The 12154-nt window shown below is 39.2% G+C and overlaps 1 protein-coding gene across 1 annotated transcript; it reads right to left on the bottom strand.

Annotated features, from left to right (window-relative positions):
- Positions 1 to 7881: 7881 nt before the first annotated feature.
- Positions 7882 to 8885, bottom strand: LOC119246661 (protein N-terminal asparagine amidohydrolase-like). Its single transcript, XM_037513021.2, is given in 3 exon segments — positions 7882 to 8069; positions 8071 to 8756; positions 8759 to 8885. Coding segments are annotated over 3 exon segments (927 nt in total). The 3' UTR covers positions 7882 to 7955.
- Positions 8886 to 12154: the final 3269 nt, after the last annotated feature.

The following is a 12154-nucleotide window of genomic DNA, read 5'->3' as shown; positions in this document are numbered from 1 at the left end:
AGGGGATCAGCGGGAGAGACATGAGAGATCTGCTGCACCATGTGGGATTCTCGCCAGCTGGCCAGGATCGAACCCGTGCTGCAGAGGCTGCAGACAGCCTCACAGTGTGGCACTCAACTGCCTGTGCCACCAGGGAGGCCCTAGTCTGTTTATATCTTTGAATAAGAACTGTTTCTCCTACAGTGAGCATATCTACTGAATCAAATTATATCTTGATTTAAAAAATGCAATATAACAATCCCTGCCTTTTATTTATTTAACTCATATTTAATGTAATTGTTGGTATGGCGAGGTACACATTTTCCATATTTGATTTTTTTTATATGCATCATGTCTCTTTCCCCCAACATCTTCATTGCCTTCTTTTGTATTGTGAACATGAGGCAGTGCAATATTTTGATCCCTTCAAAGTTTTAAGCATGTTTTTAGTTATTTCCTTAGTGGTTATTCTAGGACTGACTATACATTCCAACTTCCAGAATTTACATTGTATCTACACTGATTATTTCCAGTGTAATACAGAAATTTTACTTCTATATGGAGCCTTTCCATCCAACATTTTTGTACTATTAAACAGATCATATATACCTGTTACAAGCTCAATACATAGTTATAACTATGACTTTATGTGAATCTTACATCTTTTCAAACAGTTGAGAGGTTAGGTATATATTCATAGTTATATTAATCATCTTATACAGTCATGTGCCACATACCAACATTTTGATTAACAATGAGCTGAATATGATAGTGGTCCCAAAATTCCAATTGCCTAGTGATGTAGCCATTATAATATCATAGCATTTTACACTACCAGAATCCTCATACATCTTGATTACAAGGTCTCTTGATAGCATCATTTCCCCTTGCGACTGATTTAATCTATTATTTTATTCATCGTGGCCCCAAAGTGTACAAAATCCACTGATGGTATAGCTGGTAAGAGGCCAAGTTGAATGATTGACCTGGAAGCTATGTTAAATGATAAAGAACTACAAAAGTGAAAAATCAGTGATGGCTATTGTTTGCATCATGCATGTCCCATTCCACCAATGATTTTGAAGAACAAAGTGATTCAAAAGTTGTTCAAGGATCTGCTTCATTGAAAACAATGAAACTAACAAAAATTTGAGGCCTCTATTGAATATGGAGAAACTTCTTATGCATTGAAGACCAGAAACAGAAGTGTATTTATTCCTTTCAGCACCATGATGATCATGACCAAAACAAAGTCTGTAATGTTGATAAAAAAGGTCAGACCAAACTACTATGTTGAATTTACTGTTAATTCTGGTTGGTTGAAATGACTCAAGAATTGTTCTTCAAGGGAAGTGCCCTCCTGACTTGCCATTTTAGAACAGGGATCTCTGCATCTGGATACCACCTAGACTGTGGAACTGGGAAAGGGCTGTCCCCACAGCCAGAGGTGAGCTGAAAAGCCCCTCTGCAAGCCAGGCCCTATCTGACCCACAGTGGAGACAAGAAGGGGATCCAGCCACCACTGGGGCAGACAATGGCGCAGGGAAGTGCCCTCCTGACTTGCCATTTTAGAACAGGGATCTATATGTCTGGATCCCACCTAGACTGTGTGAAACTGGGAAAGGGCTGTCTCCACAGCTGGAGGTGAGCTGAAAAGCCCCCACAAGCCAGGCCCTATCTGGCCGCTAGTCAGAGCCCAGAGGGAGATCCAGTGATTCAGAGCCCAGCAGGCAATCCAGATACTGCCAGGGCAGTCTGTGGGACCTCAAGACCCAACTCTGGAATTAAACAAATAAAGAAGGAGGAAATTTTCTGGGACTGCGACCATTAACATATCCATAGTATCACTGCCCTATTGGACTCCTGGCATAACAGCATTGGACTCGATAGGACCACCAGTTTCTGACATCCCAGAAAGAGCACAACAAAGAGATGCCAGCCAGTACCAGTGACACAGTGTCCCAATGCATAGGACAAATTAGAAAACAAGCAGCAGGGAGAAGAAAAACTACAAGCAATCAATCATGTCCCCAGGGAAAAGACACACCAAAAAAAGACAATCAAACCAGACTGCAACAACAGTGACATAGAGGAACTTATGAGTCTTTCCGATAGAGAATTTAAAGTCGCCATGATTAAAAAACTGAAAGAAGTCGAAAATGATATGGGAAAAACTATCAATGATATGGGAAAAATAATAAAAGACCAGAAGAATGAAATTGATTCCCTAAAGAGGGAAGTGAAAGAAATGCAGGAGATCAAATGATTAATGGAGGAGCTAAAGAACTCTGGGAAAAGCAATGAAAGCAGAATATTTGAAATGGAAGAATGAATAAGTACTCTCGAAGAGACAGAAATAGAAAACACCACAACAGGAAAGGAAAGAAAAGTACGAAGGAAAAAGAATGAAGAAAGACTTTGGGAACTATTTGACTCCATGAGGAAAGGAAAATAAGAGTTATAAGAATCCCAGAAGGAGAGGAGAGAGACAAAGGAACAGAGAAAATATACAAGGAAATAATTGAAGAGAACTTCCCAAACATGAAGGAGCTGAAAATAGACATACAAAGAAGCAAGAAGAACACCAAACTTCCATGATGAAAGGAAAATTACAGCAAGACATATTATAGTAAAGGTCCCAAGAATCCAAGACAAGGAAAAACTAATGAAGCTGACAAGAGGGAAGAAATGGACAACATACAAAGGAAAACCAATCAGGCTGATATCAGACTTCTCCAAAGAAACACTACAGGCAAGGAGAGAGTGGAGGGATATAGTCAACAGATTCCAAGACAACAAATGTCAACCAAGAATACCCTATCCCACAAAACCTTCCTTCCTCTGTGAAGAAAGAATAAGGACCTTCCTAGACAAACAGAAACTGTGAAATTTCATTACGACTAAACCCATATTCCAAAAAATACTACAAGGAGTCCTAAAGCCAGAACCAACAGAGGGATGAACAAGAATGAAACAAGACCCCAAAAGAATTATTGAAAAATAAATAAAACCAGAGAAAAGACAAAAAAATGGCAAATATAGACACTACATATCAATATTAACTCTGAATGTCAATGGACTAAACTCTTCAATAAAAAGACACAGAGTGGCAGGCTGGATTAAGAAACAAAACACAACCTTTCGCTGTCTCCAGGAAACATATTTAACTATAAAAGATAAAAACAGACTGAAAGTAAAAGGATGGAAAACAATCCTATAAGCAAATGGACCAAAAAAGAAGGCAGGAACAGCTATACTTGTATCAGATAAAACAGATTTCAAACTCAAAAAGGTAAAAAAGACCCAGATGGTCATTATATTATTATCAAGGGGACAATACTTCAAGAAGAAATAACACTCATTAACATATACTCACCAAATGAAGGAGCACCAAAATATATCAGACACCTATTATCATCTCTGAAAACAGACATCAGAGAAAATACATATGTAGTAGGAGACTTCAACACACCACTATCAACAATGGACAGATCAATGAGACAAAAAATGAGTAAGGACACAAAGCTCTAAATAAGGATCTAGAGCTCATGGGCGTAATGGACATCATAGAACACTAAACCCAAAAATATCTGAGCACACATTTTTCTCAAGTGCACATGGATTATTCTCCAGGATTGATCACATACTGGGACACAAGACAAACATCAACAGATACACCAAGACTGAAATCATACCAACCATCTTCTCTGACCATGAAGGCACCAAACTAGAAATAAACCATAAAAAAGAAGGCAAGGAACCCTCCTATTTCATGGAGACTAAAATCTACACTACCAGAAGAACACTACACTAATGAGGAAATCAAAGAAGAAATTATACTTTGAGTTGAATGCCAAGGAGGATACCAATTTCCTAAATGTATGGGAGGCAGCAAAAGCAGTAATAAGAGGAAAATATATAGCAATCCAGGCTCACATTAACAAACAAGAAGGAACTCAAAGAAACAACCTAATCACACATCTCAAACAACTAGAAAAGGAACAAGAAAAAAAAATAAAATCAGTAGAAGAAAGGAAATAATAAAAATCAAAGCACAAATAAATGAAATAGAAACTAAAAGAACAATCCAAAAGATCAATGAAACCAAAAGTTGGTTCTTCAAAAAAATAAATAAAATAGACAAACCCCTAGCCAGGCTCACAAAGGAAAAACAGGAGAAAGCACAAATAAATAGGATCACAAACGAAAGAGAAGAAATCACAACAGACACAGCAGAAATCAAAAGAATAATCAGTAACTAATATGAACAGTGATAGCAAACAAGTTCAACAATCTACACGAGATGGACAAATCCCTACAACTTTACAAACATCCAAATCTAGATGAAGAAGAAATAGAAGACCTAAACAGCCCAATTACAAGCAGTGAAATTGAAATGATAATCAAAACCCTCCCCAAAAACAAAAGCCCAGGACCAGAGAGCTTCACAAATGATTTCTATCAAACATTCAGAAACGAATTAGTGCCCATTCTTCATAAAGTCTTTCAAAAAATTAAGAAGGAAGGAATAATACCAAACAAGTTCTATGAAACCAACATTACACTAATACCAAAACCGAACAAGGACAACACAAAAATAGAAAACTACAGGCCAATCTCTCTAATGAACACTGATGCAAAAATCCTCAATAAAATTTTAGCTAACAGAATCCAACAATGTATCCATAAGATAATTCACCACAACCAAGTAGGATTTATTCCAGGGACACAAGGATGGTTCAACATCTGAAAATCAATAAATGTAATCCAATACATCAACAAAAACAAATACAAAAACCATATGATAATATCAATAGATGTTGAGAAAGATTTCGACAAAGTACAACACCCATTTATGATAAAGGCCCTTCAAATTCTTGGGATACAAGGAACATACCTCAACATCATAAAGGCCATTTATGACAAGCCCATAGACAATATCATTCTCAATGGTGAAAAGTTAAAAGCATTCCCATGAAGATCTGGAACAAGACAAGGATGTCCACTCTCACCACTGCTTTTCAATATAATACTGGAAGTCCTAGCCAGAGCAATAAGACAAGAGAAAGACATACAAGGAATCCAAATAGGGAAGGAAGAAGTTAAACTATCACTATTCACAGATGATATGATACTATACATAGAGAACCCCAAAAACTCCACAGAAAAACTAACCAAACTAATCAATCAGTTTAGTAAAGTAGTAGGATAAAAAATCAACACACAAAAATCAGTAGCCTTCCTATACACAAACAATAAATCTGAAGAAGAAATCAACAAAATCATCCCTTTTATTATTGAAACAAAAAAAAATCAAAATACTTGAGAATAAACCTAACAAATGAGGGAAAGGACCTATACAAAGAAAACTTTAAAACACCGTTAAAAGAAACAGAAGAAGACACTAAGAAATGGAAAGACATCCCCTGCTCATGGGTTGGTAGAATTAACATTAAATTGCCATCCTACCAAAAGCAATATACAGATTCAATGCTATTCCAATTAAAATTTCAATGACATTATTCAAAGAACTAGAACAAATATTGATGAAATTCATATGGAGCCACCAAAAACCCTGAATAGCCAAAGCTCTCCTGAAAAAAAAAAAAGAAGGGAATGGAGGTATCTCACTCCCAGCCTTCAACTATACTACAAAGCCATAATAATCAAAACTGCATGGTACTGGAAGAAGAACAGACACAGGGACCAGTGGAACTGAACAAAAATCCAAAAATAAACCCACAGATTTATGGTCAACTAATCTTTGACAAAGGAGCAAAGAATATGCAATGGCGTAAAGAAAGTGTTCAATAAATGGTGCTGGGAAAACTGGGTCGCTACATGCAAAAGAATGAAGCTTGACCACTACTTCACACCATGCACAAAAACCAACTCAAAATGGATAAAAGAAGTAGACATAAGACCTGAAACCATAAAATATATAGAAGGAAATATAGGTGAAACACTACATGACATAAACCTCACTAACATCTTTAAAGACATATCACCCAAAGCAGTGATAGTGAAGGCAAAGATAAACAGTTGCGACTACATCAAATTAAAGAGCTTCTGTACAGCAAGAGATAGTAGCCAAAACAATGAGACACCGCACCGAGTGGGAGAAAATTTTGCACACAACACTAATGTTAAAGGACCGATCACAAAAATCTATAAAGAGCTGATAAGACTCAACAAAAACAAAGTAAACACTCAAGTCAAAAAATGGGCAGAAGAGCTAAAAAGAAACTTCTCCAAAGAGGAAATGCAAATGGCCAACAGGCATATGAAAAACTGTTCAACATCACTTGTAATCAGGGAAATGCAAATTAAAACTACAATGAGATACTATCTTACACAAGTGAGAATGGCACATATTTAAAAAAAAAAAAAACCTAGCAACAACAAATGTTGGCGAGTATGTGGAGAAAAAGGAACTCTCATGTACCGCTGGTGGGAGTGCAAACTGGTCCAACCATTATGGACAGCTGTGTGGAGGTTCCTCAATCTGCTAAAGATAGAGCTTCCAAATGATCCAGCAACTCCACTCCTAGGTATTTACCCAAAGGACACAGAAACATTAATTCCAAAGGGTACCTGCACCCCTATGTTTATAGCAGCACTGTTTACAATAACTAAGCTATGGAAACAACCCAAATGCCCCCAAATAGATGACTAGATAAAGAAGATGTGGTACATATACACAATGGAATATTACTCAGCAATAAAAAAGATAAACTCACGCAATTTGCAGCAACATGGATGGAACTGGAAGGGATCATGCTCAGCGAAATAATCCAGAAATAAAAAGAAAAATACCACAAGGTCTCACTCATAGCAGGAATTTAGGAAACTGAAATAAGGGACCAGGAAAAAGGCTAATTATAATAAAGTAAAAATCAAAATCAACAAGCAACTATAAACCAGAGACACACTGGGTGGGGGAAGGGAGTTGGATCAAAACAAGGGTGGGGAATTGTATGGGGACTATAACCAAGATGAAAATGCATACATTGTGCAAAAAATGAAAAATGATGCAAAAGTATATATAAAATTAAAAAAATAGTAATTAAAAAAGAATTGTTATTCATTACACAAGAAAGTGAGTGCTGAGTCTTCAAGGTTTTTTTGAAGATTTATTTTATTTATGCATTCAAGAGCTGGGGTACAGGCCAGGGGTGTGGGGTGTGTATGAGAGGATTCACCAGAGACAGTGGGGAGCAGAACAGGAGGATCGGCTGAAACACACTGCTGAGGGGAGCAGTGGGTGAGACAGGGGAGGTCTGCTGTGCCATGTGGGTTAGCTCCCTGGTGGGTGATCAAACTCATGCTGCAGTGGCTGGTGATAGCTCATAGTGCTGAGACTTAATCCTTTGCGCCACCAGGGAGGCCCTAAGTCTTCAAGTTTTGATGTAAAAGCCAGATTAAAAAAATTTGTAGGGCCTCCCTGGTGGCACAGGCGGTTGAGCGCCATGCCGAGTAGCTGTCCACAGCCTCTGCAGTGCCGGTTCGATCCCCACTGGCCTCGGAGCAACCCACATGGCAAGCAGACCTCTCCTGTCTCGCCTGCTGCTCCCCTCAGCAGTGTGTTTCATCAGTCTGCCTGTTCTGTTCCCCGCTCTGTCTCTGGTGAATGCTCTCACCCTCCAATGCATCTGGCCTGTACCCCGGCTCTCGTATAAATAAAATCTTTAAAAAAAAAATTTGGCAACACTAATTAAGCTGATTGTGGAAAAAAATTACTTGCCAGAGCAAATCTTCCACGTGGATGAAAACTACCTATTCTGGAGTGCATGTCTGAAAGGTCTTTTGTTTTTTTTTGCCAAAATAAGATTTTATTTTGAAAATCATTTGAAAGACTGAGGAGGGAGGAGACCTAAGACTCAGCGGAGTGGGTTCCAGATTCTCTCCAGCTTCCCGCTCGCCCCCAACCCCGGTGGTCTTGTGCCAGAAAGTCGCTTTCTTTGGTAAATCCTGTTTTAGCTTCCTGGAGAAGAGATCTTTTCCCATAAGCCATCTTCATCTTTTTTGTAGAGCAGAGCTTTATTTCCAGGAAACAGTGTGTTAGCTGGAGATGGGTATTTTTTTAAAAAACATCAAGGTAGATCTAATATGTTCAACAAAGTGGGGGTGCTCAGCCAGAGGCGAAGTAGAAAGGTTCCCTAGTATTTGCTTATCATCTTGCTGCAACCAGAAATCCAGATCTGGAAATGGCATCCAGGAGTACGGTCCTATGCAAAGTTGTTCAGTCTTTGCATCGTAAATGCTAACCATGGGTCCACCTGCGAGAGCGCGTGCAGCCCGCAGCTCCTCTTCGGGGCCTCGGTCTTGGAAAGAGGCTCTGTAAATCTCTGTGGTTCTAATGTTGACAGCAATGCCATAAATGATGGGGAAATGGTTTTCATTTTCTTTCCGGTCATTTAATTCTGTCACACACAATGTCACTAGGTGAATGTCATCTTCTTGTCTGTCAAATTCATTAAGAAGCTGATGAGTAAGTTTTTGTGACTTCATGTCGTCACTGAAGCCTCCCACGAGGTGCACTTCCAGCCTTCCACACTGAGCGTGGTCGGAAAAGGACTTTATGGAGTTCATGATCAGGGGGACCTCGGTTTTGGTGTCGGATCCATCGCAGTGTGTCAAGCAGGTGGCCCCGTTACATGTGTGCCTCAGGACCACAATGTGACAAGTGGTAGCATCATCAGAACCCAGAATGGAGATGGAGCCATCCTTTGGGGAGGTCACAGCAAGCTCTCTTTGCTGAACATAGAGAAGGCCCTGGGTCCCACTTGTTGAACAGATTGACCTCTGAGAAGTCTGGCTCTTTCCTCCAGCAGCAGGTGGGCTCGGACCAGGTCCCCGGCGGACTGCGGCAGCCGCACTTGCCGCCCCTCCACCAGCAGCGGCATTGCGGAGGCGGCCGCCCCAGCAGGCCCAGGGAGGCGGCGGCCTCCCCAGCCCCTGCCGCCCACCCGCCGCCTCTGCCCCCTGAAAGGTCTTTGATACATAAAAAGGCCAACACTTTATAAAGGACAACAGTCTTACTCGAGGACAATGTTGCAGGCTACAAATTAAAACACTGATCTAGCACAGTGAGAACCCCAAGGCCTTGAAGCATATAAATAAAGCACAAACTGACAGTGCAGTATATGCACAGTAAGTCACAGATGGATGACCAGCTCCTCTTCCAAGATGCCTTCCTGAATTGCTAAGCCACAAAAATGGAGTACTTTTTGGAGTATAACATACCTTTCAACATTTCGCTTTATGTTGATAATGCTCCTGTACATCCTCCTTTTTATGGAGATACTCATCCCAGTATCAAAGTAGTGTTTCTTTTTCCAAATACAACTTCTTTGATCCAATGAATGGATCAAAGAGTTAGGCCTGTTACCCTAGGAGGACATTTGCCTAGGTTATTGCTGTAGTTGGAAAAAGACTGGTGCAATTCTGGAATACTTACAACATATGACTACATCTTGGGCTTGGAGTGGTCAATAAAATGAGTGGCATCTCAAAAAAGATACTCAAGAGTTCATGACTTCAAAGGATATGCCAAATATGAGGAGGTTGCAGAAGTCGACAAGGCTATGTCAAGATGACAAGCAACTTTAATCTGGGTGTGGATGAGGATGACATTGAGGAACTCAGAGGTAGTTCCTGAGGAATTGACTAATGAGGTGTTTTGGAACTGGAACAGGAATGCATAGTTGAAGAAGAGCAAAGAGAAAAGGAAACTGTAGCAGAGGAAAAAGAATCATAAAGAAAATACACAATGAAGGATTTAGCAAGTTTTGCAAACCTCCACAATCTCCTTAAAAAGAATGAAAACATGGACCACAAACACTGAAAGGTTTTCACTAAATAGAGAGGAATGTTCATGGACTATCATTTGCTGACAAGAAAATCTATGGTGAAGAAACAAATCAAAAAACCCACCATCAACATATTTCTAGAGAGCAACACCTCCCCAGGAAGAGTCTTAGGCCCTTCAGGACATATTTCAGAAGACCCTGTTATCTTAGGAGATGGCATGCAAATTATTGCTCCTGAAGACCCTCTCCAGTGGAACAAGATGAGAGGTGGAAAAAAGTGACTGATGATCCTGATCCTCCTGTCTAGGTCTAGCCTAACGTATATGTTGGTATCTTAGTTTTTAACAAAAAAGTTGAGTGTTAAAAATTAAAAATAGGAAAAAGCTTAAAGAATAAGGATATAAAAATATTTTTGTGGAACTGTACAATGTTTTGTGTTTTAAGCTAAGTGTTATTACAAAGGATTGAAAAGTAAAAATAAAATTAAAAGGGTTATAAAGTAAAAATGTTGCAGTAAGCTAAGGTTAATTTATTATTGAAGAAAAATATTTTAAAAACATATAGTGGCATAAAGTATACACTGTTTATAAAGACTATAGTAGTATACAATAATGTCCTAGGCTTTCACATTCACTTACCACTTACTGACTCACCCAGAGTAATGTCCACTCCTGCAATCTCCACCCATAAGTCTCCTACACAGGTGTACCCTTTTTAATCTTTTCTACCACATTTTTACTGTACCTTTCCAATGTCTATAAATGTTTAGATACACAAATACCACTGTTATAACTGCCTGTAGTATTCAGTACAGTAACATGCTGGAAAGCTTTGTAGCCTAGTAGCAAGACTATGGCATATAGCCTAAAATCATCTATGTTTGTATAAGCACATTCTTACACAACTCAATCACCTAACAATCTCAGAACATATTTGTCATTAATTGACATAGGACTTTATACCATTTCTCTTTTCATTTGTACTTACGGACTTGAGATATCCTGTGCTATCATTATCTTACTCCGAGATAGCTATTTCCACTCCCAACATAATACACGTATTGCTACATGCAGCTAATTTTTTAAAAGTTTTTAAGTCTCTTAAGAAAAAAACATGTGTAAGTACCTATATGAGCGTATCTACTGTTTCTCTGTTTTTGTTATATCAGGTTCAGATCTCAAATACTGCTGACTTGGATTGGAGCAGGAAGGTTTCACTTATGGCTCAAGTTGAATGTATATAATCACAATATGAATTTATTGGGGGAGACCCACATTACAATAATATAAGCATTTAAGCCAATTGACAATAAAAGTGGGAAGGTTACCATGCTCTTGGAAAGGCTTGGGTGATTGGTGATGCAGGGCAGGTGGGGTACTGCCCAGAAAATTCCTGGAGCAGTCTGCAAGAGTGGAAAGCCACTTCTCAAAGCAGCAAGTCCCTATCGGGTATTGCCAAAACCTGGAGCCTTTAGGACCATGGGCATGGAGTGCATTAGCATCTCAAATTGGCTTAAATTCAGTGCCTATCTAGACAGATACCACTTTTCAGAGACAAATCATATGGACCACCTGTTAATTTTAAATTAGGTGGGGCCTCTTAGCACAGCCAGGTTTTATTTGTCCTTGCCTTTTGCATATATTTGCCAATGTCCTTGTAAAAAACTGGTATCTTAGGTCCTTCCATCTCAACTGCCCCCAGGTTCCATCAGTTAGGGTCATTACAACTTCAAAAACTAACATCTTGGTCAGATCATTACATCAGTATACGTGACAGTTGTTTGTTGTGTAGATTTGAATTACTGTCACTTATTTTTTGCCTGAAAAATTTCCTTTGCATTTCTTGTAATAGAGGTGTACTAGTATGGAATTTTCGTTTATTTGGAAATGTTTATTTCATCTTCAGTTTTGAAAGAGTTTTGCTGGATATAACACACTTGGTTCAAAGTATTTTGAATTCAGCAATTTGAAAATGTCATCCCTCTTCCTTCTGGTTTTCACTGTTCCTGATGAAACTTCACCTGTTAATCATATTGGAGCTTCCTTGTTTGTGATGAGTCATTCTTCTCTTTTGAACCATGTTCAGCCAGGTCTTGTAGTTTTGAGATTCCCCCTCTGCTGAGAGAGGGCAGCCCTAGGCATACAGAGTTTTCTAGAGTGCAAGAATGAGTATGACCATTTTTAAGCCTGTGTTCATAGGAGTCACCCCTGGTTTGAGTGTAAACTCTTTGTTCATTCAATGTTCTGAAAAGTTCCCTGTGGAAACAAAGCTATTGCCCTGTGTCGGTGGGTCATACTCTACAATTAGGCTTCAAGACTGCACCATACTTCGGGCTGGCTGTCCGAGCTGCGTGTAGCCCAACA

The sequence above is a fragment of the Talpa occidentalis genome, unplaced genomic scaffold (assembly GCF_014898055.3).
Source record: "Talpa occidentalis isolate TD23 unplaced genomic scaffold, MPIMG_talOcc4v2.1 talOcc4.15, whole genome shotgun sequence".
NCBI lineage: Eukaryota > Metazoa > Chordata > Mammalia > Eulipotyphla > Talpidae > Talpa > Talpa occidentalis.
This window is presented reverse-complemented; position numbering and strand designations above follow the sequence as displayed.